The sequence below is a fragment of the Phacochoerus africanus genome, chromosome 11 (assembly GCF_016906955.1).
Source record: "Phacochoerus africanus isolate WHEZ1 chromosome 11, ROS_Pafr_v1, whole genome shotgun sequence".
In the NCBI taxonomy this organism is placed as follows: domain Eukaryota; kingdom Metazoa; phylum Chordata; class Mammalia; order Artiodactyla; family Suidae; genus Phacochoerus; species Phacochoerus africanus.
The window spans coordinates 25,496,925-25,522,433 of record NC_062554.1 but is presented as its reverse complement, the minus strand read 5'-3'; the positions used below and the strand labels follow the sequence as shown (position 1 = coordinate 25,522,433).

Below are 25,509 nucleotides of genomic sequence, written 5' to 3'. Positions count from 1 at the left end.
GAGAAATGCAAATGAAAACCACTATGAGGTTCCACCTTATACCAGCCAGAAGGGCCATCATCCAAAAGTCTACAAACAGTAAGTGCTGGAGAGGGTGTGGAGAAAAAGGAACCCTAGTACACTGTTGGTTGGAATGAAAATTGGTGCAATCACTGTGGAAAACAGTATGGAGATTCCTCAGAAAACTAAAAATTATACTGCCATTTGACCCAGCGATCCCACTCCTGGGCATCTATCCAGTAAAAAACCATGACTCTAAAAGACAACCATGTGCTCCAATGTTCATTGCAGCACTATTTACAATAGCCAAGATATGGAAACAACCTAAATGTCCATCGACAGAGGAGTGGATCAAGATGTGGTACATATACACAATGGAATGTTACTCATCCATTAAAAGGAATGAAATACTGGCATTTTTAGCAACATGGATGGACCTAGAAATTATCATGCTAAGTGACGTCAGCCATACAATGAGACACCAACATCAAATGCTTTCACTGACATATGGAATCTGAAAAAAGGTCAGACTGAACTTCTTTGCAGAACTGATGCTGACTCACAGACTCTGAAAAACTTATGGTTTCCAAATGAGACAGGTTGGGGGGTGGGGAGATGCACTGAGGGTTTGGGATGGAAATGCTATAAAATTGGGTTGTGATGATCATTGTACAACTATAAATGTAATAAATTCATTGAGTAATATAAAAAAATAATAATAAATAAAATACCCGTAGTCAACCCAAACAAGGTTGATTGCTTTATGCAACAGCAGATTCACCAGTTTTGACATCAGAGAGGTTTTAAGTACAAAGTGCCATATTCTCAAGTCTTCTAACATTCCTGGGCTAAGGCCCAAGGCTTCCCAGTTCTTACTTAAAACCTGAATCAGGTCTGAGGATAGGAAGTACTAATTTCTCTATAAATAACTTGATTGGATTTTAATTGGAGTTCTGATGTGAAAGGAAAAAAAACCAGAACAGTTTCTGATGTGAAGGGAAAAAAAAACAGAAAAAGAATGGTTTTCACAATATTTTCTTTTTTATACAACATGTATCACCCATTATTGTAAATACATTTTGTCTATTTTTTTCCTGCTGGTGTAAACTCCGAAAGAAAAAGGACTACCTCAGTCTTGTTCATCATCGTCTCTTCAAGGCCTAGCATAGTTTTCTAGCCTATAGAAGATGTTCAATAAATCTTTAAACAGTGAACAAATGAGTTTCGTTCATTACCATCTCCTTGGCATACAGGAATGTACTACGCTAAGAGAACTAAAATATAGGACTAAGGCAGTTTGTGGCATGATATAAGCTACTCAATCAATATTTTAAAATAAATGAATGATGGTTTATTTCCTGCTTATGACTATGCTACGTAAAAGTTGGAATCTTAGACTTCCAGGTGGAAGGACTTTTACAAGTCATCCAGTCCACCTACCTATTCAGTGTTTGCATATTTTCCACAAGTGTCTCTTGAGAGAATCATCTATCATACCCCACTAATCAGATTCAGAAAGTCTAAGACAGAGCCCAGATTCTGCACTGGTAACAAACATATCAAGTAGATGCTACTTGGTACATGCCAAAGTTTGTGATCTATTTTGTACTACCACTGCAAAAGAGGTCACTGAGAGTGGGTCTGAATTTTTCATTCATCAGGTAACCACTGTCTGAGATTGTATTGGGCTAGCGATTAGTTTTTAAAGTTCTTTATTATATTGAAGAACTTTTTCATCCACTGGCCCTAATTTGATCCTTTGGAACCATTCAGAACAAATGCCTGTCAAAAAAGTAAAACTTAAACTACTTAAATACAGTTGTCAATATGCTGATACAGTTATCCATGTACCTCCAGATACTTCTGAGTCTGCTCTTCTCAATGTTCAATATTTAAGACTGAACATACAATAGACAATGGCCAAAACACATGGTAATAGATTCTGACCCACAGCTTTTGTAGCAATCAATAGTCCTAGAATGGTCAAGGCTTGGTCAAAGACTGACAGCATCTCCAATTTTTGCCTCCACTTCCAACTCAGAACCAACCAGAAAAAGCCAAATATATTCCCCAAACCAATCACAAAGGAGGCCCTGCTTCTAGTTATCCTACCTCCAGCTTCCCTATACCAACAGCCTTCTGTTTTTTCACGGTTAAGCTTTCCCGCTCCTTGTGCCTGCTTTTGAGTGTGCCAAATGCAAATACTGGTTGCTGACTCCCTTTTTATAGAAATCTCTGAATAAATTGGCTTCTTCTGTTCTCATTGGGTGGTCTTTGTTCATTTCATAAGTATCTTTATTTCCTTCAATTGCTCATAGAGACTTTTTTCCCTCCACCATTCACTGTCTAGTATACTGCCTAGAAAATAATGAAATGCTTAACATACAGTTGTTGAATAAATGAAGACATGAATGATTATGTTAAGATTTTTAGAACCTTCATAATCCTGGTGGCTCTCCTCTGGACAAGTTCATGTCTGTCAATATTCTCCTTGAGATGTGTTATTCAGAACTTTAACATGATACTCCAGGTATGGTCTAATCAGCTCAGAGAGGGACTCTTATCTCCTTTGTTTTCAGTGCTGTATTTAATTCAAGCAAGATGGGGCTCACCTGAGCTTTGAATTTTGGGCGGAAAGGGAAAAGCAGCGATATCATACCATTTCAAAGTAGTTTATTCTTGCTAAAAACCCTTTTTCATGCATGCTACAGGTAAAGCCACTTAAGCACTATCTTGTGCTTGTTTCATTTTTAAGGGGTGCTCCAAGGGCAGGGATTTATATTTGTTTTTATTGTATTTCAGTTTGACAGTTTCAGCCTCAACATGGGCTGTCATCATCGATTCTTTAATGAAACAAACATTCATGGGTGACTGCTGCCCAGTGTAAGAAGAACTAGGAAGACGACACAAGGCCGACTGCCTGTGCATGGAAAGGCTTGCAAGGCAGTCAGGTACAGCAACAGATTGATGAACTCACACAGGTTTTTTTTTTGGGGAAATGACTACCGCTTGGATACTGCACACAATGGACTATCATAGACACCTTCCTAAAGGAAGTAACATCTGAGCTTAGTTTGGGATCCTGTTACTGTCAAAGACTATATTCACTGTGGCTCCCAGTTTTGTGTCATCAGCAGATTTGGTAAGTACTACTTTATGTATATACATACGTTTCTTCATACAAGTGATTATAAAATATCATGAAGGACAGGCTGAAGGACAAAGCCCTATCAAGCCCTTATCATGCCTTCAGGGCCACAGTGATCTGTTATTTCTTTTATTATAATGAGATGTTAATCCACATAATTAATCTTACATTTTTCCTCCCCCCTCCCCCAAAAAAGTTGTGAAAAGCCCTGTAAAATATCATGCCAAAGCCCAAATACAACTCTATGTGTTCCCTGATGCACCAGTGTTGTTTGTGCTGTGAACAAGGCTGGTCTAACGAGCAGTGATCAGGGTACATCCACCCTGGGTCCTGGAGCCACTGCCTCCGCTTCTGGATGCTCACACACCTCCGATAACTCTTCCAGGGTCTCACCTAAGATTTAGTCAAACTTACTTTTACATCAAACTCAGCTTTTTGTCATAATTAAAACTCCCTTTGAAATTCAATTGTCCAATCTTCTAGTATATCTTCCCTTCTTTAGTTTTTCAGAATTAATAGCAATTCAGCTATCTCAATATCAGTATTTGTTTCTAAATCTAGTGACCTCTAAAATAAAATACAAAAGGCTTAGTTTAGCCTCCTTCATTGCTGGACTCTAACATTATTTATATTTTCATTTCTTCCTTCAGTCAAATGCCGACTAACATGTTAATTACTTTCCTTGACTTCCTCTCATGAATCCTCACAACATCCCATAAAGTAGATCTTATTATTCCAATTTTAGAAAAGCTGATTGAGGAGCTAAAAAAAAGGAAGAAAAATTCTCTGAATCTTTTCAGCATTGGAAATTGTGTGGATTGTGTCTAATACACTACTTAAGACATACAAACCCTTGCCCTATTTGGTTTATCCTTGGGAGCAATTCACAAGAGAAAGATCCTGAGGTCAGGCCAGAGGTCTAAATGTATCTAGCCAGAAAGGAGGAAGCACACTGAGACTTGCAGGGAGATCCTAGACTTAAAATATTAGGACACCATATTTGGAGATGAAGAGAGAGCAAAACAGAAAGCTGATGATTTAAATGGAGGTATTAGTGGCAACTGTGCTGGGAAGGGGAAGTGGAAAAGAAAGTGGAGAGAGTTATTCAGAGTAAAAGCAGCTGGGGTAAGATACACAAACATATATGTCACTCCAAAGTCCTTTAACATATGGACATAGATGCTGATTCTTAAAAGGCAGACCTGCATCAGACATATAGCTATGATGACCATACAATTTTTAAAGTGAAAGGGGCGCTAGTAATAATCATTCCAGGACAACAGGTGTAAACAGTGACCCTTCTGGACAAACTGGAATATAGGGTCAGCCTACTAGTTCCAATATGGAAATCTGAAGTGAATAAAAGACCTATTTAAAAAAAGAGTGAGGGAGTTCCCGTCGTGGCGCAGTGGTTAACGAATCCGACTAGGAACCATGAGGTTGCGGGTTCGGTCCCTGCCCTTGCTCAGTGGGGTAAGGATCCGGCGTTGCCGTGAGCTGTGGTGTAGGTTGCAGACGCGGCTGGGATCCCGCGTTGCTGTGGTTCTGGCGTAGGCCGGTGGCTACAGCTCCGATTCGACCCCTAGCCTGGGAACCTCCATATGCCGCGGGAGCGGCCCAAGAAATAGCAACAACAACAACAACAAAAAAGACAAAAGACAAAAAAATAAAAATAAAAAAGAGTGAGTTCAGGAGTTCCCATTGTGCCTCCGCAGGTTTAGGACCTGACGTAGTCTCCATGAGATGTAAGTTTGATTCTTGGCTTTGCTTAGTGGGTTAAGGATCCGTGTTGCCACAAGCTATGGATTAGGCCACAGATGTGGCTTGCATCTGGAGTTTCCATGGCTATAGTGCAAGCCTTAGCTGCAGCTCCAATTAGACTGCCAGCCTGGGAACTATCATATGCCTCAAGTGCAGCCACAAAAAGAAAAAAAAAAAGAGTGAGTTCAGTTTGGGACATAAGAGATGCCTGATAGAAATGGATCTTCAGTTTGGGAAAAAGATGAGGGGGTTTGGCTTAAAAGACAGATATAGAAGTCATCACAGAGGAAGGGGAGGGAGAGAGGAAAGGAAGCATAAAGAAAAAACAAAGAGGAGATCACTGATATAAAGTTGGCCAACATGCGACATGGACAACTCTATATCAACTGTTATAAATTGTTAAATGTAAACCTCATGGTAACCACAAAGCAAAAACTTACAGTAAATACACAAAAGATAAAGGAATATAAGCATACCACTAAGGGAAAATCATCAAATCACAAAGGAATAGAGTAAGAGAAGAAGAAAGGAACAGAGAGGAACTGTAAAAATAGCCAGAAAACTATTAACAAAATGGCAATAAAAGCATACCTATCAATAATTACTTTAAATGTAAATGGATTAAATTCTCTAATCATAAGACAGAGAATGGCTGAGTAGATAAGAAAACAAGACCCTTCTATATAGTGCTTACAAGAGATTCACTTTGTATATAAGGACACACATAGATTAAAAGTGCAGGGATGGAAAAAGAGATCCCATGTAAATAGAAACTGAAAAAAAAGCACTGGAGTAACTATACTTATAGCAGATCAAAGAGACTTTAAAACAAAGACTGTAACAAGAGATAAAGGGCATTATATAATGATGAAGTCAACCCCACAAGAAGATATAACATTTACAAATTTTATACACCTAAGAGCAAAGTACCGAAATCCATAAACAAATATTAACAGACCTAAATGGAGAAGTAGAGAGCAGCACAATAATAGTAGGAGACTATAAGACCCCAGGTTCAATGGATAGATCATCCAGACAGATAATTAAATGACACATTAGACCAGAAGGACTTAAGAAATATTTACAAAACATTCCATCCAAAAGCAACAAAAAACACATTCTTCTCAAGTGCATGTGGAATATTTTCCAAGTTAGCTCATATGCTAGGCCACAAAACAAGTCTTAATAAGCATAAGAGGACTGAAATTATATCAAGCATCTTTCTGACCACAATGGCATGAAACTAGAAAATGCACAAAGAAAATTGGAAAATTCTTAAATATGTGGAGATTAAACAACACACTACTGAATAGCTAGAGGTTCAAAGAAGGAATAAAAAGAGAACTCAAAAAATACCTTGAGACAAATGAACACAGAAATGTAACATACTCAAATTTATATGATACAGCTAAAGTAGTTCTAAGAGGGAAGTTTATAACCATAAATACCTACCTCAAGAAACAAAGAAGTCTCAAATAAACTAACTTTATGTCTCAAGGAACTAGAAAAAGAACCTGGAAATAAAAAGAGTAGAGTAGAAGTAAGTGAAACAGAGACTATAAAGACAATTAAAAAAAGATCAATGAAACTAAATATCTGGTTCTTTGAAGATTAATGACATTGACAAACTTCTAGCTAGACTCACCCCCCCCAAAAAAGAGAAAGACTCAAAATCAGAAATGAAAGAGGAGATATTATAACTGACATTATAGAAATAAAAGGATCATAAGAGACTACTATGAACAATTATACACTAACAAATTAGACAACATAGAAGAAATGAATAAATTCCTAGAAGCATAAATCTATAAAGACTGAATCATAATGAAACAAAAAATCCAAACAGACTGACTGCTAGCAAGGAGACTGAATTAGTAACCAAAAACCTTTCAACAATCAAAAGTCCAGGACCAGATGGCTTCACTGATGAATTTTACCAAACATTCAAAGAATTAATGCCAATCCTTTTCAAACTCTTCAAAAAAGAAACAACCAACCAACCAGGAGGGAACTCTTACAAACTCATTTCATGAGGCCAGCATTACCCACACAGAAACCAGACAAGAATTCCATAAGAAAAGAAAATTACCTGATGAGCATAGAGCAAAAATCCTCAACAAAATATTGGCAAACCGTATTCAACAGGCATACACCATGATCAAGTGAGATTTATCTCAGGGATGCAAGGATTATTCAATAGCCACAAATAAGAACTATGTTACATAGATAAAATAAAGGATAAAAATTATATGAGCATCTCAATAGATGCAGAAAAAGCATCTGACAAAATTTAACTTCCATTTATGACAAAAACTCTCAACAAAGTGGATATAAAGGGAACATACAAAGTACTTCAACATAATAAAGGCCATGTATGACAAGCTTACATCATACTCAAAAGCTCAAAGTCTTTCCTTTAAGATCAGAAATAAGATGAGAATATGTGCTCTCCTCACTTTTATTAAATATAATATTGGAAGTCCTATCCAGAGCAATTAGGCAAGAAAAAAGAAATAAAAGGCATCCAAACTGGAAAGGAAGTAAAACTGTCACCATTTCCAGATGACTAGATAGATACAAAATCCTAAACATTTCATCAAAAAAAACACAAAAAACTGTTAAACACTAATGAATGGACTCAGTAAAACTGCAGGATACAATATCAATACACAGAAATCTGTTGTATTTACATAAACAATGAAATATCAGAAAGAGAAATTAAATAAACACATCAAAAATAATACCTAAGAATAAATTTAACCAAGGAGGTGAGAGACCTGTACATTGAAAAATACAAACTATTACAGAAATTGAAAACAATACAAATAAATGAACATGTTCATGGATTGGAAGAGTTAATAGTGTTAAAATAGCCATACCATCCAAAGCAATCTATAGATTCAGTGCAACCCCTATTGAAATCCCTATCCCAATGGAATTTTTCACAGAAATAAAACAAATAATCCTAAAGTTTGTATGGAACCAAAAGAGACCCCAAATAGCCAGAGCAAACTTGAGAAAGAACAACAAAGTTGGAGGCAACACACTCTCTAATTTTGAATTATGTAAGCTATAGTAATATAAATAGTATGATATTAGCAGAAAAATAGACATACAGATCAACAGAACGAAATAAAAAGCCCAGAAATAAACCCACACATATAGAAAGTAATGAATGACAAAGCCAAGAATACATAGTGGGGAAACAACATTCTTTTCAATAAATGGTGTTGAGAAAATTGGACGGCCACATACAAAAGATGGAAACTGGACACAGAAGATTGAAACTTGACCAATATTTTTACACTATATACAAAAATTAACTCAAAATGGATTAAAGACTTGAACGTAAGACCTGAAACCATAAAAATCCTAGAAGGAAACATAAGCAGTGAAGCTCCTTGACATATGTCTTAACAATGATTTTATTTTTTTTGCTTTTTAGGGCCACACCTGTGGCATATGGAAGTTCCCTGGCTAGGAGTCGAAACTAGAGCTACAGCTGCTGGCCTATGCCACAGCCACAGGCACATGGGATCCGAGCTGCATCTGTGACCTACACCAGAGCTCATGGCAATGCCAGAGCCTTAACCCACTGAGCGAGGCCAGAGATCGAACCCACATCCTCATGGATGTTAGTCAGGCCCGTTACTGCTGAGCCACAACGGGAACTTCCGACCATGATTTTCTGAATCTCACACCAAAAGCAAAAGCAAAAAGAGAGAAGTGGGGCTACATCAAACTAAAACTTTCTACATAGCAAAGGAAATCACTGACGAAATGAAAAGGGAGAAAATATTTGCAAATATCAATGTATAAAGAATTCATACGACTCAATAAAAAATATGATTATAAATGAGAAGATCTGAGTATTTTTCCAAACAGCATATACAGATGAACAAAAGACACATGAAAAGACACTCTACATTACTATCAAGGAAACAAAAATAAAAAACACAACGAGATATCACTTTATGCCTGTCAGAATGGGTATTAGCAAAAAGACCAGAAAGAAAAGTGTGGAGAAAAGAGAACCTTTGTACACTGCTGGTTAAAATGTAAATTCATGCAGTTTCTATAGAAAACAGTATTAAGGTTCCTCAAAAGATTAAAAATAGAACATATGATCCAGCAATTCCACATTGAAGAATTTACTTGAAGAAAACGAAATCACCAACTTGGAAAGATATGTGTACCACCATGTTCACTGAGGCATTATTTATCATAGCCAAGATATGGAAACACCCAAATGTCCACTGAAGGATAAACTGCTAAAGAAGATGTGGTCTAGATAGACAGACAGACACACATATGTATATACACAATGGAATACTATTCAGCCACAAAAAAGAATAATATCTTGCATTTGCAGGAACATGGATGGACCTTGAGGGAATTATGCTAAGTGAAATAAGTCAGACGCTGAAAGGCAAATACCATGTGATCTCTCTTACATGTGGAATCTCAACATATAACTCCCAACTCATAGACAGAGATAATAGATTGGTGATTGCAGAGGCTAGGGGTGGAGGTAGGACAAATGGATAAACATTTTTTTTTCCTTTTTAGTTTAAAAAATAATAATAAATAAAATTTAACTTTTCTATAGTGGCTCACAAATTCTATTTGCACACCACATACAATGCCACATCAGAAACGTAATTAGAACTAAATGCAAAAGACTCCAGGAGAACTCCTAACTCACTGTTGTGGACATATCTACAGTGTCAGCTTGCTCTTTAGTCAATTATCTCTGCTAAAACAGTAAAGCAAAAGAGTTATTACTTTTTAATTTTTTGGCCACACCTAGCATGTGGAAGTTCCCAGGCCAGGAATTGAACTCTCATTGCAGTTGGGCTCTGCACCACAGCTGCGGCAATGCTGGATCCTGAACCTGCTGCAGCACAGAGGAACTTCCAGTATCTATTACTTCATTAATTTTAAGTCATAGTTTCATGATTGCACTTGTTCAAAATTAATTACTGAATTACAGCTAAAAGTAGATTTTCTAAAGCTTTTCGTTGTTGTTGTTGTCCAAAGAATGTTATTTACTGTCACAATGAGTGCTTGCTGACATAGTAGCATTGCAATGCTTATTTTTACTGAATATTTGAGATGGTGGCTCATATTCAGTCCATTCTTCTAACTTGTGACAAGCTTAATGTTGGGATGTGGAGGAATTTATTGGAATTCCACTATTCCAATAAAGTATGCGTAAATGTACTTATAAAGGCCTTATTCTAGAGCCTTCATCATAATCAAAGAAAGACACCTTCAGAAAGAAAGTGCAATGTCACAGCTTTCAAGTCTCTATTAATGTCTTATTGGAATTCTAGGTACATGCAAATTTAAAATCTCATTTTTTATGTTTTAAAAGGAATAGAAGTTCTGTTAAAAAATCTACATTACAGATAAAACTTTTTCTTGAAACTTCTGCATAACTATTCAATACATTCTAACACCTTGGTTCATAGATGGAATGAGCTAAGACAGTGAAATACAGCCAGAACTAACCCTCTTTCTTCAGGGTGATTTTCACAATCATCTATAAGTATAAATAATTTCATTATATTCATAAACATATATCTGAAAAATTATTTCTATTAACACAGAAACATATTATAAATTAATAGTAAATAAATGTGTTACTACACATGCATTAGCTGAAGATTCTTTTTTGGGGGGGATTTATATTTCTTTTATTAAAGCCTATAGGAGAGGTTAAAAGTAAAGCAAATCTGAACATATTATACAGACACTGAAAAAGAATAAACCTGAAATCAAATTCATACCTGAAGTATATTGTTATTCCATTTTCAACATCTAAAATTACACTTTGTACTTTTTTTGACTAAACATTTAAATATTTAATGATTGATTTCCACCAATAACTGTATCTTGGATTCTATAAGCCCATCTCCAAGACAATTAAAATTTCTTCATCCCAAAAGGTCTATTTGATGAGAGATGCAGTGTTATGACATGCAGGATAATCACTTTACCCTTTTTCTATTTCAAATTAGAGCCAAAAGAAAACTATAGGCCAATATCTTTGATGAACATAGATGCAAAAATTCTCAACAAAATTTTAGCCAACTGAATCCAACATATAAAAAAGATCATACACCACGACCAAGTGGGATTCATCCCAGGTTCACAAGAATGGTTCAACATACACAAATCAATCAACATCATACACCACATTAACAAAAGAAAAGTCAAAAACCATATGGTCATCTCAATATATGCAGAGAAAGCATCTGACAAAGTCCAACATCCATTCATGATCAAAACTCTTACCAAAGTGTGTATAGAGGGAACATATCTTAACATAATCAAAGCCATTTACAACAAACCCACAGCAAATATAATACTCAATGGAAAAAAGCTGAAAGCCTTCCCACCAAAATCTGGAAAAAGACACAGATGCCCACTCTCACCACTGTTATTCAACATAATATTGGAAGTCCTAGCCACAGCAACTGGACAAACAAAAGAAATAAAAGGCATCCAAATAGGAAGAGAAGAGGTAAAACTCTCACTGCATGCAGATGACATGATACCATACATAGAAAATCCTAAGGATTCAACCCAAAAAACTGCCTGAACTCATCAACAAAGTAGCAGGATATAAGATTAACATTCAGAAATCAGTCGCATTTCTGTATACTAACAATGAAATCTTAGAAAAGGAAAACAGAAATACAATACCTTTTAAAATTGTACCCCAAAAAATCAAATACCTGGGAATACATCTGACCAAGGAGGTAAAAGACTTATATGCTGAGAACTATGAAATATTAATCAAGGAAATTAAAGAAGATGTAAAGAAATGGAAAAATATTCCATGCTCCTGGGTTGGAAAATTTAATATTGTAAAAATGGCCATACTACCCAAAGCAATCTACAGATTCAGTGCAATCCCTATCAAATTACCCATGACATTTTTCACAGAACTAAAACAAACGATCCAAAAATTTATATGGAACCATGAAAGACCCAGAAATTGCCAAAGCAATTCTGAGGAACAAAAACCAAGCAGGAGGCATAACTCTCCCAGACTTCAGGCACTATTACAAAGCCACAGTCGTTGAGACACTGTGGTCCTGGTACCAAAACAGACATACAGGCCAATGGAACAGAACAGAAATAAACCCAGACGCCTATGGTTAATTAGTCTTTGGCAAAGGAGGCAAGAACATAAAATGGGAAAAAGACAATATTTCAGCAAGTATTGCTGGGAAACCTGGACAGCTGCATGTAAATCAATGAAACTAGAACACATCCTCACACCATGCACAAAAACAAACTCAAAATGGCTGAAAGACCTAAATATAAGACAAGACACCATCAAACTCCTGGAAGAGAACGTAGGCAAAACATTCTCTGACATCAACCTTACAAATGTTTTCTCAGGTCAGTCTCCCAAGACAAGGGCTTAATCTCTAAAATATACAAACAACATATACAACTCAACAGCAAAAAAGCCAACAACCCAACTGAAATATGGGCAAAGTTTGTTATATAGCAGAATAGGAAACTAATACACCATACTTCCATTTCCTAAATAAACTGCTTATATCCCAATTCTTGTTTCAGGGCTTTGGCTTCCACAGGAACCCCAAATAAAATGTTGGCATGCACTCTTTTGTCTTTAGTCATTGCTCTTCCTCTGCTCCCTTCCTGGAAGGCAGATGTGATGCTGGAGGTGGTTCAGCCATCTTGCAATCATAAGGTGAGGACAAACAATAAAGCCACACTGAGGGTGATGAAGCAGAAAGATACATCTAGACTTGTATATACAGCTAATTATTTGATTTTCACTTGGATGTATAACCGGCATCTCACATCAGGCTTGTATTTCTCCAGGCTTGTTTTCAGTAAGTGACACGCTTATCCTTTCAACTGGTGAGTCAAAAGGCTTTGGATCAACTTTTGCTCACTTCCTTCTTGCACACCCCATATCCAATCTATGACCTATAAATACTGTCAGCTCTTCCGTCACAACATACCCATTTGTCACTATGGCTACTGACGTGGTCCACGCCACTGCCATCTCCCATCTGCATTACAGTTTGGCTTGTCCGTCCTTTCTACCCCCTCCCTGACTATGGGCTAGTCTTCACATAGCAACCAGAACGAGCCTTTCAACACATTAAGTCCGAAAATGCCACTGCTTTGCTCCAAACCTTCCAGGGACTTCTCATTTTACACAATGAAACCTGAAGTCTTCGCCAGGGTCCAGGAGGCCCTGCAGCACTTGGCCCTGTGTGCCTCTCTGATGTCACCACCCACCATGTCCATCCCCCCCCCCCCCCCCCCCCGCCCCGGCTTCCTCCTCTCTAAATACTCTGGCCTCTTTCTATTGTTCCTTGAAAACACCAAGCATGTTCCTGCCTCAGAACCTTTCCTTTTGCTGTTTCCTCGGCCTGGAAAGCCGCTCCCCAGGATATTCCTGTGAAGACACCCCTCACTTTCTGACGGTCTTTCTTCAAATGTCACCTTTTTAGATTTACTCTTAGCTCTCCACTCCCATGACCTGTCTTATTATTTTTTTTTTTTCCCAAAGCAAGTTATTACCACTGCCCGACAGAACATACTTATTTATCTGTTACAGTCTGTCCCAACTCCCCTGGAAGCTGTGGCTCCCTGATGGCACAGGAGAGCCACAGTCTCAGCTCTGAACTGCCAGCCTCCAGAAAAATAAAAATCTTAATTTGTTTGGATCTTGTGTTCAGGGACTCTGGCCATTATTTAAGTTTTGTGCTTTAGCGGGCCGTGTCTGAGAACGCATCATCTGAGACATGGGGAGCTGCCTCGTTACTGCCAGGCCCTGGCGGAAATCATGATCCTAACTCAGCCTCTCTTGCTACGCGGGAGAAGGGACTCCTCATTACCGCTGGGTGGGTGGGGGAGCTCAGGCTCCCCCCAATCCTATGCCAATACCCTCATGGCTGAGGGAGCAGGGGTGCCCTCATGGCCCCACTGACACTGTGTGAGGTGGGTGGCCTCGTTATCATTCACCACTCAAGGGGATTTGTTTTCTTTGCCATTATAAGTGTGTAGGTATTTCCCTTGGGACTGTCTGTGATCTGAGGCAAGATCTGGATATTCTGGGGTCCCTCGGCCACAGCCCCAGTTGTGCCTCCTGCCCTGCTTCAGTTTTCCTATATGAATGGCTACAGGCTGCATCCATACTCAGACCAGCTATCCCATTTATGAGTCAACTGTTCTTCTGATCTACCAATTGTTTCCTATTGTTGATCTTTTAAAAAGTAGTATATAACTGGAAAATGCTATTTGCACTTCTCCCTTTCTTTTAAGGAAGATTCAGAAGCTCTTTCACGACATGATTCTATAGCATATATGGAAGTTCCCAGGCTAGGGACTGACGCTGAGTGGCAGCTGTGACTCAGATGCTCTAACCACTGTGCCGGGCCAGGGATCAAACCCACACCTTTGCAGTGACCTGAGCCGCTCCAGGTGGGTTCTCAACCCACTGTGCCACAGCAGAAACTCCTGTTAGGTTCTATTTGTACATAGCTTTTACATTAACTGCTGTCCAAGGAGACTGTTTTTTTCACCCTAGAGAGAGAACTAACAAGTGCCTCCTGTTTCTACAATCGTCACGTTTTTTGGCACTTCTCTGTTTCACCAATGCTCCGACAAGAAGCTTGCAACCGTTCCAAGCAGCTCCAAGGTGCCAGACCACGGAGTATCTGGAGCAGCAGGTCAGGTTGCATGTTCCTGGGCCTGATGGACTTGCCCAGGTTTACACATACCATGGCTTTTTTCTTTTCTTTCTTTTTTTTCTTTTCTTTTCTTTTCTTTTTTTTTTTTTAATGTAGGCATTCCAGTCATGGTGCAGCGTAAACGAATCTGACTAGGAACCGTGAGGTTGCAGGTTTGATCTCTGACCTTGCTCCGTGGGTTAAGGATCCGGCATTGCTGTGAGCTGTGGTGTAGGTTGCAGATGCGGCTTGGATCCGGCATTGCTGTGGCTGTGGTGTAGGCCGGCGGCTATAGCTTCGATTCCACCCCTAGCCTGGGAACCTCCATGTGCCACAAGTGCGCCCCTAAAACAACCAAAAAAAAAAAAAGTAACCTGTAACTAATAAAACTAACCTTTTGTAGAGCTTGTCCTATAAAAAATACATGCAAATTTATCCTACACAGAGGTGATTTTTAATCTTTGCCTAACTTGGTAGCAGTTTAAAACGTCTTTCAGATGAATCTTTCTTTGTTCTTCCCTCTCCTTCCTTTCCTCTATCTCCCTCCCTCTCCTTTCTTCCTAGTGTCTTTCCCTCCTTTCAAAATCACTCATTGAATTCCAACAATCACTTACCACTGTGCTATCATTTTAGGATCTAACTTTAAAGTCTGAAATATCAGAATTTACCCCAGGTCTGCTTCATTTTGCTTCTTCAGAGAAACAAGAAACTAGAACTTGTTAAAGCTGATTACTCTGGAGAGGAGGATGTGTGTTTGGGGAGGATAATAATGGGGTATAGTCTGGGCCATTCCGATGGCACAAGAATCAGTCAAATTAAAAAGAATTCTCAATGTGCAAAAATAATACATTAGTACAATTTATTAAACTACCAATACATATTGACTTAGAATTTTTTACAAATAGAATTTTTTACAAACTACAACTAAAACTGCACTTAACTCATAATAAACTTGGAGAACAGACCTGTGGTTGCTGAGGGGGAGGGAGTGGGGTGGACTGGGAATTTGGGGTTAATAGATGCAACCTGTTGCCTTTGGAATGGATAAGCAATGAGATCCTGTTGTGTAGCACTGGGAACTGTATCTAGTCACTTATGATGGAGCATGATGGAGGATAATGTGAGAAAAAGAATGTAGATATGTATGTATGGCTGGGTCACCTTACTGTACAGTAGAAAATTGACAGAACACTGTAAACCAGCTATAATGGAACAAATAAAATCATTATTAAATAAAGGTAAATGAAGTTGTGATAATGAAAAAAATGTTTCAGAGGGAAAGGACACTTTAAAGATTAAGGAAGTTATATACTTAGAATAGTAATGCTTTAAAGTACTGCTTTTCTGAATTCAGATGTGAAAAGTATGCTTTAATATTCATCTGCCTTGGTCTTTGAAAATACAACTTTCACAGCAGATAAAAAAAAAAAAGTCTGGTGGATCATGTAACAGTACCTGGATTTTCAGGAAGGATCTGACAAGATTCTACAAACGAGATCAATGACTAAGATAGAAGTCACAGAATAAAAAGTAGAGTAAACGATTTGCTAGCAAAAATGAGACTTTTGGTTGAAGATGGATGAACATAGACACTTTCCTCCCTTTCCAAATCCTACTGCAATAAAGCAAGGGAATATTTTTAACCTATAAGGTTAAACTTACAAAGACCAAAAAAGAAAAGAAAAAAAAAAAGGTGGAGAGTGCTAACAAGCAACTCACTGGTATTTCTGGAAGTAGGGAGTGAGTGTGGGTAGCCCAACTTAGACCCTCCAAGCAGCAGAATTTAGAATTGTGTCCTCTGGAATCTGATCAGCCTGAGACAGAAGACTGAACAAGACGTGACTGATGACCAGACAGCAAAGACCCCGATCCACAAGCCCCACCCATGTACACTGGGGCTTCCCACCAGCTTCTGAGGCCACTACTCTTAAAGAGGAGAGAGCAGACTGGGATCAGAGACACGTGCGGAAGGCAGTTCACACAATTAGGACAAATACAAACATAAGACATTGAGGAAAATTACGCAGAAAGAAGAAAACTTCAAAAAATTATAGTTGTGATACTAGAAGTATTAGCTCCAGGAAAAACAAAATGTGCAGGAAAGGAAAAGTTAATCACCGTATACTACGTGGCTCGGACGTCAAGAGTATCAAGTTCAAGAGTATCAAGGCAGAGACACTTATAAAGTCATAACAAGGCAAAGAGAATATTGCTCCAATCAAAATTACAGTGTACTGGAGGAATGAGAAATATGTGTACGTCCGTGTGGATGAGGTGGTGGGGGCCTGAAAAATAACTACCGTGGATGTCAGTAGATAATGCCCCAAACTGAAAAATCAAGAAGTAGCAATATGAGCAAGTTGTTTTGAGATGTGAGAAGCACCAAAAGAATCAGCCAAAAGAGCTGAAAGTGGTTGCGTTTGGAGAGTGAAAGACTAGGGTGGAAACGGGAGATTGTTTTTTGGTAACCAAATGACTTTCTAAACCACATACGTGAGTAACTAAGTAAAAGAAAAGCTGCATATCTGTTATTTTCAGTTAGCAAATATATTTTAAAGAAGAAATCCATCATATGTGCATCCACTTATATAATGAAAATGACATTCTTCGGAACCACACTCTAGAACAGACATTTGGGGACTCCATATATGTGTTTCATAGACCTTAGCATTTAGCATTGCTTAATGCATTTGCGGAATTTGTTTAGAAATGATCTTCAGAGACAAGTTTATTAAACATAAGCTTTACTAATCTTAAATATATTACACTGCACAACACACTGGCTAGGGGTTATGCTGAGCCCTCAGGGAGCTGCAGCTACACCCTAGTTGGTGGACTGATTTCTCTGGAAAACCCTAACAGATTTCTAGAGTAGCGGAGGCTGGAAGAAAGGCAGGGCTGTCGAGTAGTTGCTGGGGTCTGGAAAGAGGCACAAGTTGAAGAAGGTGGAGAAATATATCAGAGCCACACGCACAGACTGACTGACTGTAAAGGAGTTAATGAAAGAAGCAAGAGATCATTTCAAACAGTTCTTATTCATATTTTTAATAAGAGTCAGGAGTGTACCGCATTGATAAATAAAATCATTTTACTATGTAAAAGGAACAATGAAATAAACAGACAAAAAAGAAGTTCCTGGAGATAAAGACCTAGCGGCCAATACTAAAGATCTCAACAGAAGCAATAAAAAACCAGAATGCAATCATTTCTGAAATAAAACAGAAAACACAAGAAATTCCTCCGGAACACCGAGCAAAAAAGACAATGATGGAAATTATGAAAAAAAGAAAAAGAGACAGGTGTTCTAGGAGATAAGAATGAAGCAAGATGGTGGAGAATTTTTTTTTTTTTGAGAGTTATTAACCAAAGAAATAGAAGATTTCACTGAGATTTGAATCTTCATTGTAAACGTGTTCACCAAATGCTATGAAGGATTATTGAGAAAGGATTCATAACTAGACAGTTATCCTGGTAAATTTGTAAATTCCAAGGATGAAAAGAAATCCTATAAGCCTCCAGATACTAAATGAAAAAAGAAAAGGGGAAAAAAAACCTGAAAAGGAGAATGAACTGGCACTGGACTTGCCACCTGCAGCACTCCATACTTCAGGACCATGAGAGTAATGATTCTTAACAAGAGTTCTTGTATGAGGGTAAAAATAAGACATTTGGAAAATATGTCAAAATTAAGAAGTATATCACCTATGTTCATTTTAATGTAAAGATTACCCAAGGAAGTACTTCAAATTAAAAAAGAATTCAAAAATATTTTTAAGAACAAGGAAGATTTTACATACAATAGTTACAAGCACTGCAATCAAACTTAAGCTGTTAAAAAATTCTTAAATGAGGAATAATTAATAGATAAGTGATTACATACAGGATAAGTTTAATTAATAGCAATCAGGACTAGAAATCCAGATTATTCCTTGGAGATGGAGAAAAGGAAAGCGGAAGCAAAGGCAGGATTACAGATGAAGTCTCACCGGGGCTGAGGGAGGTCAAGGCTACAGTTTAAAATTCAGGATCCCAGAAGAGAAATCTGAATTTAAAATGTTTTTTTTAAAAAAATGTCAATTAACAACTTATAAAATAAGATGTAAAGCTTTTTTTTTTCTTAGCCACAGAGGGAGATTTTAATATGTCTTGAAGTTACAATAAGACAAGCAAATAATCAGTAAGACTATAATAGATTTGAACAACATGAGTAGCAAATTTTCTTGATGAATATATGTGAGATGTTGGAATTGACAACTTCAGGTACACATTTTTTCCCCCAAACATTCATGAAAAAAGGGATTTAAAAATGACTTCATGCTGGGTCATAACACAAGTTTCAGTAAATTTCAAGCTATTGATATACAAAATGAATTCTCTGACCAGAATGCAATTAAGCCAGAAATCAGTAACAAAACAATAAGTAGGGAATTCCCATATGTCTAAAAATTAAACAAAATATGCTTCAAAAGAACCCATCGGTAAAAGGATAAATCACAATGGACATAATAAAATGTATTTAACTGAATGATAATGAAATACAACAAAATTTGTGTTATGCAGATAAAGTGATACTTAGAGGAAGGTACATAGCCTTGGCATCATATATTAGAAAAAAAGACAGCCTGAAAATCAGTGATCTAAGTCCCGAACTTAGGAAGATGTAAAGCTTCTAAGAGGAAAAGAGGGAGAAGAAAACTAGATCAGACTAGCAAATGTTGGGAAAGCAAAAAGGGTCAAATGCTATTATGTTACTAATGACAAAACCTCCTTTTAATGGCAAAGAGATTCCAATTGAGGTATATATATTTTCATCTAACCATATGCTACTTACAAGAGACACAATATGTTATCTTTAAAAGGACTGAAAATAAGGGTATGAGGTAATAGAAAATATACAGTGGCTTCTGCCCCCTGGTTCCTGGCACAGAGCTCCTGAAACCCTTGTAATTCCCTAAGTGATAAGAACACGGAGGCAGCTCTTTGCTCTAATATTTGACCTCTGCTGGTTCCTGACACAGGGCTCCTGAAACCCTAGTAATACTAGGGTGGGTGAGCTATCACCCTGGATGATATGAATGTCTCTGGGTGGGCTTCTAGATGACCCCCAGATGAGGGCTGGCACCAGGAAGACTCTGCCATGATTAGAAACTTGCAATCTCAGCAGCCCCACCTCGCTTCTCTATGCAGGGAGAAGGGCTGAAAATGCAGTCCAGGCTCAATCTTGCCCACATGACGAAGTCTCCACAAAAATCCCCAAAGTATGGGATTTGGAGAGCTTCTGGGCTGCAGTGCAGAGGTGCTGGGAGACTGGTGTGTCCCTTCCCACGTACGTTGCCCTGTGCATCCTTTCCATCTGGTTGCTTTAATAAACTGTATACAAGTAAGAGTTTAAAGGTAAATGTTTCCCCAAGTTCTGTGAGTAACTCAAACAAATTAATCAAAATCCGAGAAGTGAGGGGAGGGGTTACTGTAACCTCTGACCTATGGCTGGTGGGTCAGAAGCACAGATGAACAACCTGGGCTTCAGAATGGAGCAATGCCACTGGTAGTGAGCAGTGCTGTGGGACCCAGCTCTTAACCTGTGGGATCTGATGCTATTTCTGGGTAGACAGTGTCAGCACTAAGCTGAACTACAGGACACCCAGCTGGTATCCCAGAGAATTGCTTGGTGGGGGAATAAACCTCCACATATTTGGTGACCAGAAGAGTCAGACGTGAAGTGTTCTCTGTGAAGGTAAAGGAAACACACAAGAAGAAAGACACATTAGGGAAGAACTGGGTCTTAACCCACACTGGAAAGAAAAGACTGAATTTTTTTCCTTTATGAAAGGAAGAACAGACTGTTACAGGTTAAAGCAAATTAAAAAGAAAGCAGATGTGGCAATATCCCTATCAGGCAAAGTAGAATTCAAATAAAAACACTCATGGAGTGTCCATTGTGGCTCAGAGATAACAAAACTTAGCAGTATCCATGAGGATGCAAGTTGTATCCCTGGCCTCATTCAGTGGGTTAAGGATCTGGCATTGCCAGGGAGCTGCCGTGTAGGTCGCAGATGCAATTCAAATCTGGTGTTTCTGTGGTGTAGGCTGGCAGCTGTGGCTCTAATTCAGCCCCTAGCCTGGGAACGCCCACAGGTCACAGGTGTGGCCCGTAAAAAGAAGAAGAGGAAAAAGATAATTAAACCCTCCCCTGGAAAGAAGCTACATCTCCTAAATATCTTTTGAGTCAAAGAGGAAATCAAAGGTGAAACAACAGAAAATTTAGAAAATGAAAGTGGGAACACTAATCCTACGGCCGGCAGCAAAGCTGAGCCAAGAGGAACTTTGGCTTTAAATGCTTGTATTATTTAAGGAAATAATGAGACCCAGAAATGATGAAAATTACTGAACCCATATTTTTCAACTCAAAAATCAGAACAAATGAAACATAAAAGGACAAATAAGAGTACAAATTCATAAATAATAAAACAAAACAAAGCAAAATGTCAACACGGTTATCTTAAAAAGGCCAGTCTTAAAAAGGCTTAGACCATTTTATTCATTCTATGACTATTTACGTTCTGGGCACATACTCTAAAAACAAAAAAGGACAAGCTCACTCAACTATATCTTCCATTTACGAGGAGTTTAGGTTGATTATTGTGGCACCAACACCTATAACTCGGAGAACTTTCGGATAAATAAAAATCAAACCCTGTTATAACCAAGATATCAGAGAATAATGATTCACCCACAGCATCTGTGTTCTGTGTAAAAGTGCCCACGATTGAGTTTTCTGTTCCCGCTGTCGAGAGCTTTCCTTTTCCACCCATGATCTCTGCCCGGATGCCGTCCTACCAGGGAATCCTTGCTTGGCCACCGCATTCACAGTCTCTTCCTCTCATCCTGAGCCTGCTTTCTTCTTCATATCACCATGGGAAACATGTTTCTAGCTCCCACTGTCTCTCCCACTAAGGTATCAAGCCCTGGGAGGAGTGGTCTGTATTTTGTTCACCCCTGTCCTCCTGGTGCTCCGACCCATGAATGGCTCATTGTGGACTTGAGATAAATATTCGTTAAATGAAGGGTGCCTCACAAAACATTACTATGTACGTAGGAGACATGGTTTGAGAAGAACACAACAAATCCCTGTTGAATGAGGTTTTATTACCTTCGTGATCTAGATGTTTTACATATTTCTCAATAGTGCACAGGACAAAGGCAAAACCAACCGGGCTCTCCATGCTTCAGAGACCATGGCTGACAAGCTCTGGTCCCAGGTCTGCTGCAGTGAGTGGTGGGTTCCCCATGGAAACCTCCTGTCCCTCTCACTCACTTCTGGTTTGTAATTACGTTGTGCCCCAAAAATTCTATGGTTGCCCATGAAGTTCTAAGTTCTTTAAGGTCTATTTCTTGATGGGTTTTGTATGAGCCAAAGAGTTTAGTGTTGTGCCTGGTGTGTATTCAGTATTCCATACTGTTTTCCAAAAGAATAGATGGAGGGGAAATAGTCTCCAGGGCCTCAGATTCGCGGGAGTGAAGTAATAACTGGTACTCAACCTTAGGTTCAAGACCTTCACTCGGCGTCTTAGCCCTTAGTGTCATCGTCATACCAGGGACCTAACACTTGCTCTATCCAGAATCCTTTCCTGGCTCTGCGATGGATACCAGGCAGGCTGCTCCTTGTATCATTTTGCCATCCATTTCCCATGTAGTGAAGAATGCTGGGCTTAGAGCCAGACATCGGAATTCAAATGAGAGCTCCTCCACCAAATAGTTGTATATTCTGGGACAAGTTCCTGCCTCATTTCTCTTTCTTCCTACCTTTCTGAACTCAGTGTGACAGAGGCTGCTAGTTATCCACCAATATTCATTCTTCTTCCTTTTATTACAGTCCCTCTAAGCTTCAGATGACTATATGGCTGTCCAGTTAGAGACCACATTTCTCAGCCTTCCTCGCAGCTAGCTCTTGCCCTCAGGCTAAGTTCTAGCCAATAGGAAGCCAACAGAACAAGGTTTGCCACTTACAGGTCACACTCCTAAGAGGAGTGGTCTTACCCTCTCCTCTTGCCCTTCCGCTTGTCTCTGGTAGGAGAACAGTCATGATAGCAGGAGGTGATGACACCACTTTGGGCACAGAAATGTAAACCATGTAGTGAGGAGGGCAGAGCTGCCCTACTGGCCTGGTCTTCGCATCTCTGAACTTGTGCAGGAAACAGAAACACTTCAATGTTTTTTAAATCCCTGCCTTTGGGGGCCTCTTTGTTACAAGACCTTAGACTATAACTAATATGCTCAATTTTTTTAGTTGTAAAATGGGAATGATACCTAGGAGGGATGTTGTAAGGAGGAGTATGCAGTAGGAGTTTAAAAAGCATTATTGGAGTTCCCGCTGTGGCTCAGCAGGTTAAGAACCTGATATAGTGTCTGTGAGGATGTGGGTTCAATCCCTGACCTCGCTCAGTGGGTTAAGAATCTGGCACAGCCACAAGCTGCGGTGTAGATTGCAGTTGCAGCTCAGATCAGGCTGTGGCCTCAGCTGCAGCTCCAATTAGACCTCTAGCCTAGAAACTTCCATATGCCCCAGGTGTAACCAAAAAAAAAAAAAAAAATTTAATTTTTTACAATGGCAAATGCCATACAAATGCTATTCCTTATGTTTTCCTGAAACTTTTGGTAAAATACCCTGTATTTGTTGCTGTTTTGAGACTATATTTAAGTTGTGAGTTCAGCCTTAAGGGCAAACCTGGAGGGATGCTTGGATACTTGCAGAAGAGTAGCAAGCTGACCAGTAGCTACAGCACTATGGAAACCCAAGAACACATGAAGCCTCTGAGGGCACCCATCATCCTAAAACACTGCAAAAACTCACCGAAAGTTGGCAAATGGTGATTTTTTCAGTGCGGACTCATAGTCAAAATTAGAGCTTCAAACTTAATGAAAGTCACTTGAATTTCTTCCTAGCCTCCTCACCAAAAATAACTGGTATATCCTCCTATTAATACTAAATTTCCAAATTCACATATTGTCAGGGAGATTTTGGCATAGTAAAGTACCAACTTCTTCAAAAGATATGTCTCAGCACTTACCCCATTGTATTATGGGCTTGGTTCTCCATGTCAAGAAATTGCTGCATTGGGTTTGTATTTCTTGATTTTTAACCTGTGAGGGGGGAGAAATGATCTAGATTCTTAAAATGCTTACATTCATTAACCTAAAAACAAGAAAAGTTTCCTGCTGAAACCATATCATATGAGCTTTTTAGTGTAGTAGCTCTTGGTTCCACAAAATGTAAAGACTCCGGCTTTCTGTTTGTTTCATGCACTTATCACACTGACTGAGTGATGTGGTGAAATATAAGCTATTGACTGAAATGGACATTCATTCACTATCTACTGGACAACAGCCTGGTGCCCTGGATTTGGCAAAGTGCCAGCATGTGAAATGAGTAAAACCAAATTCCTATTCCAGAGGAGTCCCAGCTGAACATACTCAAGGGTTCCTTCCTTTGGGTGATCTCCAAAAGGTATGCCTTTACTTGAGTAGATTCTTTCTTTGGCTCGCTCCAGGTTGGATTAGAATGAATATGCCATAAACGTTAGGACCAAAGGGCTAAGAACTGCCTAAAAATAGAAATCTTACAATTCCTCCTGGCTCTGTGGGCACCCATTCACTCTTTGGACAAAATAGGGATGTTAGTACTTGCCTAAAGTAAAGCCATGTTTGTTTGTTTGTTTGTTTTCCCCAAAAAACAAAGCTAGTTTTTTAAATTATTTTAGAAAAAAAATTCTTTTTTTATAATGAGTTTTATTTTTTCTATTACAGTTGGTTTGCAGCGTTCTGTCAATTTTCTGCTGTAAGCGAAGTTTTAATTAAAAAATAATCTATAAGGATACGTGGACACGTTTTGAAAAGGTCTTCAACTCTTCTAAATTACTGACTAAAAGTCAATTAAATAGCATTCAAGGTGGCCGAAAGCGGAGGGAGACTAGCAGGGCTCCTATTACTCTCAAATCAAAGAATTTAAGAGAAACCCTGGAATTGGGGGTAGAGCAGAAGGGCCAGGAGCAGGAATGGGGAACGAAAACTTGACCAGAACAGCAGAATAAATTCGTTTTGTAGGTTCTCAAATCCCTCACTTTAACACCAAGGAAACTGAGGCACAGACGAACCAGGTGACGGCCCAAAGCCACACAATTAGACCCTGGACCTAATTTAGGGAGACACTCTGCTCTGGATTCTTCAAGGTCCGTCTGAACCTCTCCCCACTTGCAGAGCGCCCTGGACCACCACTCTTGCCCGCCCCCCGCTTCCCCCGCGCCCCCCGGCCCCCCCAGCGCAGGGTTCAAGGCCAGCCCCGGCGGACCAGCTGTCTGTCGGGGTCCCCCGCCCCTCTTGGGCAAGCTGGGCTGAAGGGAGTGGGCAGAGGTCGGGGCGGGTTACCTGCACTGCGCTGCGCCGCGCTCTCCCGAGAGGTCGGAGGCCCCGGGAGTTAAGTGCGCCGGGGTCACTGCCAGCCCGGCCCGCCCCGAGGGGCCCCGCCACACGCCGCCGCGCTCCCGCGGTCCGGGCCCGCCAGCCGCGCGGCTGCTCAGGCAGTTAAGGGCGCTCCTTCCCCGCCAGCGCCAGACTGCCTGCCGGGCGGCCTCTGGTTGCCATGGGGACGCGGCCGGAACTCGGCGTCGCTGGGGGTGGAGTGGGGAATGGGCGCGGCCGCCGTGGCGGCGGGCAGACCCGCGGGAGGCCGCGGCGGGAGCGGCGGTGCGGAGTTTCATCGGGTCCTCGCTGTGCCACAGTTGTGCCTCTAGTGCCTGCTCACCGGACCTAGGGCGTCCGGAGACCACATTGTGGGTCTTCTCCACTTCGTGACTCCCACTGCCTAGCGAAGTG

The 25,509-nt window shown here is 39.6% G+C and overlaps 1 protein-coding gene across 3 annotated transcripts in view; it reads right to left on the bottom strand.

Moving 5' to 3' along the window:
- DEUP1 (deuterosome assembly protein 1) overlaps window positions 1-25,244 on the bottom strand; it is a 108,741-nt gene extending 83,497 nt beyond the window's left edge. For all 3 annotated transcript variants that reach the window (XM_047753555.1, XM_047753553.1, XM_047753554.1), the window contains exons 1-2: window positions 25,063-25,244; window positions 23,709-23,781 (exon numbers count right to left, since the gene is read on the bottom strand). In XM_047753555.1, the coding sequence (XP_047609511.1) occupies window positions 23,709-23,755 (47 nt within the window). In that variant the 5' untranslated portion in view covers window positions 23,756-23,781; window positions 25,063-25,244. The remainder of the gene's footprint in view (window positions 1-23,708; window positions 23,782-25,062) is intronic.
- Window positions 25,245-25,509: the final 265 nt, after the last annotated feature.